Raw genomic sequence first — 6,129 nt, 5'->3', positions numbered from 1 at the left:
CAGTGGGAGGGGGCACTCTCCGTTTCCATGTGCACTGATGCTGTCCTTTCTGCCCCCAGGCCTGGCTGGCTCCTGTATGCCTCGCTTCAGCACCATCCCCTTCATCTACTGCAACATCAATGAGGTGTGCTACTTCGCCAGCAGAAACGACAAGTCCTACTGGCTGTCCACCAACGCTCCCATCCCCATGATGCCGGTGGGCAATGAAGACATCAAGCCGTACATCAGCCGCTGCTCGGTGTGTGAAGCTCCCACCCTCGCTGTGGCTGTCCACAGCCAGGACATCACCATCCCCATGTGCCCATTGGGCTGGCGCAGCCTCTGGATCGGTTACTCCTTCCTCATGGTAATGACCATTATTACAATGACAATTATAAATATGTGAATAAGATCAGTCTGAAGAAGGGTCTCGACCCGAAACGTCACCCTTTCCTTCTCTCCAGAGATGCTGCTTGCTCCAGCTGAGTTACTCCAGCATTTCGTGTCTACCTTCGATTTAAACCAACATCTGCAGTTCTTTTCTACTCATGGTAATAACCTGTGGCATTCAGTCGTCAGAACTTGCTCCCCTCCGTCTGTGGTCTTCACGGTATTTCATGGAGTACGGGGTGGCCCATTGAGTTAGCCCCAGCTGCGTGAGGAATCTCCAACCTGCCCCACCATCCTTTCCTCCCATCCCCACAGCCCTGCAATTTACTTAAGCTTCTGCCCAGTGCCCCTCGGAAAATTGCGGTTCAATCTGCCTCCACCGTCATGGGACATTGGAGAAGTAGGTCACCAGACCTTTCAAGCCTGCAATACGACCATGGCTAATCTATGCTGCCCTCAACTCCTCTCTGATGACATTTCCCCATACCCCTATCATACTTTTACCCACTTCCACTTTAAACACTTTGAATAATCCAGCACCACCACCCTCAAGACAGTGATTCACCACCTTCTATGACATTTCTGCATATCCCAGGGCAGCACGGTTGTGCAGCGGTGAAGCTGATGCCTTCTTGCACCAAGATCCTAACTGCCTTGCTGTCTGTACGGAGTTTGCATGTTCTCCCTGTGACCGCGTGGCTTTCCTCTGGGTGCTCTGGTTTCCTCCCAAACTCCAAAGACGTGCAGGTTTGTAGGTTAATTGTCTTTTGTAAAATGTCACTAGTGTGTAGGATAGAAGTTTACGGGTGACTTGTTAGTCAGTGCGAACTCGATGGGCTGAAGGGCCAGTTTGCACGCTGTATCTCTAAACTAAATTAAGAACCCTTCCTGTTTTGGAACACCTCCATTAAACGCCCCTGGCTTTTAGACAGGCATGCAAGGATATGAATCATCCACAGAGATTAGCTTAACCGACATGGTCTGCAGGGATACTGTGGGTCGAAGGGCCTGTTCCTATGCTATACCGTTTGTTGTTGATTAAACCTCTCCTTAGCCGTCTCTACTCTAAGACACCCAGAACTAAAGAGCCTGACCACTGTTCTCTTCCCTAATCCCTGCCCCTCCTAGACTGCAGTTCCACTTCACAGCTGTACATCATTGTTGACTTGCGCCTGGCAGATTTTCCCGCCCCACCGCAAACACTGGGCAGAATTCCCAAGAATCTTAACTCCTCAAGCACAGGCAACATTCCTAGCGTTAACCCTTTCTGTGCCAGTGTGGATTTTCTCCATCCGTACTTTGACCTGACCTGCCGAGTTACTCCAGTTTGTGTCAATGTTCGGTGTAAACCAGCATCTGCAGTTCCTTCCATCACACCTGTCTTTGCCGAATGCAGGAACTTATTGTCTTGTCACTTGTCTGCTAATATCGTGAACTTGTTGGGGTCCTGACATGCTGCCCCCAGGAGGGAAAAGGCTCTAGATAAATTCAAGGCTTGCATCTTGTTCCTGAGCAAAGTGTAGGAGTTGCCTCAAGTCCTTGAGGAAAACTTGTGGGACCAAGAGTTCTGGTCTGAGGACACCCAAGGAAAAAAGGCGCTGTATAAATGCAAGGTCTGTTTCCTGGCACAGGAAGGAACTGCAGATGCTGGTTTAAACCAGATGGACACAAAAAGCTGGAGTAACTCAGCGGATCAGACAGCATCTCTGGAGAAAAGGAGTAGGTGACGTTTCAGTTCGAGAACCTCTGAAGAAGGCTCTCAACCCAAAATGTCACCTATTCCTTTTCTTCAGAGATGCTGCCTAACCCGCTGAGTTACTCCAGATTTCTGCATCTGTCTTCTGTTTCTTTGTAGTTCGATGCCGAGCGACCATTGTACACGGGGACCGGCGCTGCTGTTTTAGTGTTGTTGTGGGATTGTTCCTGACACTGAGCCTGAACTCTTTACTCTTTCTCCCCCCACAGCACACGGGCGCGGGCAGCGAGGGTGGCGGCCAGTCGCTGGTCTCTCCCGGCAGCTGCCTGGAGGATTTCCGCACCACACCCTTCGTGGAGTGTAACGGCGCGCGCGGCACCTGCCACTACTTTGCCAACAAGCAGAGCTTCTGGCTGTCCACCATCGACCCCGATCAGCAGTTCGAGGATCACCCGGTATCTGAGACGCTGAAGGCCGGGCAGCTCCTGACGCGGGTGGGTCGCTGCCAGGTCTGCATGAAGAACTTGTAACGGACGCCCTCGGGCGACCACTCCCGACTGCCCATCTCCACACCGAGACAGGAAACCTTCCGTCCACTTGCCCTCGGGTTTTCCGCGTCAGTCCCTCACCAAGGTCTGACTGAGTCTCGCTCCCCAAGGTGGGCCCTGCTTGCTATCGTCTAATGCTCTGCTTGCTGGTCCTAAACACTATTCTCTGACCCAACACAGCTCAATGGCCTGTGATGCTCTGCACCCCACTCCCGACTGACACTCAGAACCTGGGACCACGTCCCATCCTGGTAACCTCAACCCCTGTCCCACCAAACGCTCCTCGCCCAGACTGAAGGAGTTCCGCAGTGTCGCTGGTGACTGGAGAGGAGGCTCACACCAAGGGAATGCTGCCCATCTCAATGAGGAGTTGGTGGTGATGGGGATGGTGTTTGGAGATCGATCTTGGGGATATTCTGTCTTTGTGATGAGTTGTGTCTCTGCCCAGGGACTCTGCCCTCCCAGGCTGTAGATTGGACATCCATGCATCAACCTACGATAACATTGGGAGGTGTTCCTTTGCTCTAAGATAGACACAAAATGCTGGGGTAACTCAGCGAGTCCGGCAGCATTTTTGGAGAAAATGAATAGGTGATGTTGTTTCAGATAGAGACCCTTCTTCAGGCACATCAATCTGAAGAAGGGTCTCGACTCAAAACATCATCTATTCCTTTTCTCCAGAGATCACGTCTTCCTTTGCTGTATGTAGGAACCTGATATCTTAATCACTTGGCTGCTAATTTTGTGGGCTTGTTGGGTCCTGACATGCTTGCCCAAGGAGGGAAAAGGCACTATATAAATTCAAGGCTTGTTTCCTTGTTCCTGAGCAAAAGATGGGGAGTTGTAGGATCGTGAGGAAGGCTTGTGGGAACAAGAGCTCTGGTCTGAGACTCAGCACAGGACGCACGATTACTGACCCGGCCCATCACCATATTTTACCAGATAGATGGGTGCAGCCAGGATCTCCAAACAAATACTCAAAGTGCTGGAGTAACTCAGCGGGTCATGTCGCCTAGATCCATGTCCTCCAGGGTTGCTACCTGACCCGCTGAGTTACTCCACCATTTTGTGTCTTTTCTGTGACGTCATCTATCCATGTTCCCCAGAGATGCTGCCTGACCTGCTGAGTTACTCCAGCACTTTTCTTTGTAAACCAGTATCTGCAGTTCCAAACTTTCTTCAGCTGGGACTGGCTCCAGCCAGGAACACAACTCTATCAATGGGCCCAAAGGTTCATCCGTGAGGGCTCGTTGGGTCCCAACGGGATGCTCCAAAGAGGATAAAGGTGAACCCCGGCATTATAAACAGGGATCCCACATATATAACAGCAAATATTTAAAGGCTTTAATAAAGACAATCACAGTTTTCTTTACCAATAGCAACCCAGAGTCAAATTCATCCAAATTGTTTCTGTTCTATTAAAAGGTATTGAATTTTGGCTGAAATTATGTCAGTCCTCACCCTCAAGGAGAGGTCACTCCATCTGTGTAAACATTCTTCACACAAATAAAGTTATGTTAGTTCTGAAAACGATTACTTATACAGCAACTTTCAAAAAGTTTGCATTCAGGAGCAGCACGATGGCTCAGCGGTAGAGTTGCTGCCCTACAGCACCACAGACCCGGGCTCGACCGTGACTATGGATGCTTGTCTGTACGAAGTTTGTATGTTCTCCCTGTGATCTGCGTGGGTTTTCTCCGGGAAGCTCCGGTTTCCTCCCACACTCCAAACATGCGCAGGTTTGTGGGTTAATTGGCTCGGTAAAATTGTTTAAAAAAATTAGTGTGTAGCATAGTGTTAGTATGTGGGGATCACTGGTCAGTGCAGACTCAGTGGGCTGAAGGGCCTGTTTCCACACTGTATCACTAAAGGATAAAGGTTATTGTTCACTGCTGTAGTTCACTGTGGGTGGGGGGAGGGGCAGTGCCGAGGGTACTGAGTACAACATGACTGGAGATTGTGTCTTTCAGATGAAAAGTTAAACCAAGACTATATTCTGTTGCACAATGCTATACAGAGAAATGAGTGCTCTCCTGGCCAGCATTCCATTCACAACCAAACTCAAATCCTTGCAGATTCCATTTCACTCTGGGCAGCTGAGTTGGGGAGGTGTAAAGTCCAATTTCCCTGCAGGAAAGCATGACTGCAAATCAACCCTACTGACTACAGTGCATTGCCGACTGATGCAAACGGTGCTATGTAAATGTACATCCTCTCCCTAGACTTCTTTGCCAAGCAACTCAGTGTTTGTACTTGAATCTGTGCGAGTTACTGGCTGCTTTAAGTGCTACGTATCTCACCACTAATCTATGGTAGTTTGACAAATGATGTGCTATTTGGCAATAATGTGTGTCACTGCCAGCTGAAGGGCTAAAAAGGTGTTGCTAGCAATTTCCCGACAAGAACAGGAAAGCACCATGTCCAACAGTGGGAATTAAGTTTAAGTTTGCCCCCTACCTGCTCACTCATGCTGATCTCGTGCCATTGTGAAGGGGACAGGGTGGCACCCTGCCAGTTCAGGAGGGGGAGTGACCCCTGCCAGTGTGAGGAAGACAGGATGGCATCCTGCCAGTGGGGGGTTGGGACTGCTGACCCCTGCCAGTGCAGCCTCTTGCCAGTGCGGGGGGGGGGGGGGTGAGAAGGCATTCCCCCCTGCCAGTGTAACACCCGGCCAAGGCGGGGGGGAAATGACCACTGGCCCCTGCCAGTGCGGCGCTCTGCCCACATGGGGGGCATGGTGGACCCACTGCCAGTGTTGGGGGGGGCACTGTGTACCCCTGCCAGTGTGCAGAGGGAGTGGTGGGGGGGGGGGAGACTGTGACTATGCTTCTGAAAGTTACTTCTTTAGTTGAAATTAGCCAGTGGAAGTGGATTTCAGAATTGGCCCAATGCTCCCCATCATGTAAATTTAGCAGCCAGAGGTGTTTCTACCATCCTGTATTGACCGGGTTTACTGCAACTTACTCTGCAATGTTAGACAGCAAAGTAACACAATCAATTGTCATGCTATAGCACACAAGGTCGTAACTCAACAGAAGCTATGCTTGTTCAAACTGCGATTACTTTTTACAAAATTATCCCTTTTTATATGTACTGTAAGACATGAAGCTCTCAATTGATGTAATTATCCAGATTAAAAATATTTTACCAGACGGAACTCCTTCAATGTGGTTTTAACAATTGTCTCTATTTAAGTCCTCTTTGTAAAGAGCCTCACACTCACAATCTGAGACTGACATGCCCCCACAGTAGTGAGGGAAAATCTCAGCACATTGCACATACATGGGAAGTTGCCATTATAATTGTGGGCATGTAGATTCCTGTCAGAAGTATGCTACAGTGTTAAAGAGCAAATCTCTGGATTACCTGTGGAAGACTCCGAGGATCAACTGCACTGTACAGTCCGACTCAGACCCAGGTCAATCGCACAATGAAACACTGATTTAGTTTATTCATGGTTGGACATGGCAGAGGGTGGCTAAGGGACGGAGTGCTAGGGCCAGGCAGAGTGTAGGC

The 6,129-nt window shown here is 49.7% G+C and overlaps 1 protein-coding gene across 1 annotated transcript in view; it reads left to right on the top strand.

The window, feature by feature from the left end:
• Positions 1-5,235, top strand: part of LOC144595117 (uncharacterized) — a 144,501-nt gene extending 139,266 nt beyond the window's left edge. Inside the window, exons 47-48 of the mRNA XM_078402194.1 lie at positions 60-346; positions 2,335-5,235. Of these exons, the coding sequence (XP_078258320.1) occupies positions 60-346; positions 2,335-2,595 (548 nt within the window). The 3' untranslated portion in view covers positions 2,596-5,235. The remainder of the gene's footprint in view (positions 1-59; positions 347-2,334) is intronic.
• The last annotated feature ends 894 nt before the right edge of the window (positions 5,236-6,129 follow it).

This window comes from Rhinoraja longicauda, chromosome 7 (assembly GCF_053455715.1).
Source record: "Rhinoraja longicauda isolate Sanriku21f chromosome 7, sRhiLon1.1, whole genome shotgun sequence".
Classification (NCBI taxonomy): domain Eukaryota; kingdom Metazoa; phylum Chordata; class Chondrichthyes; order Rajiformes; family Arhynchobatidae; genus Rhinoraja; species Rhinoraja longicauda.
The sequence above is the reverse complement of the archived record's forward strand: the minus strand, read 5'-3'. Positions and strand labels throughout refer to the sequence as shown.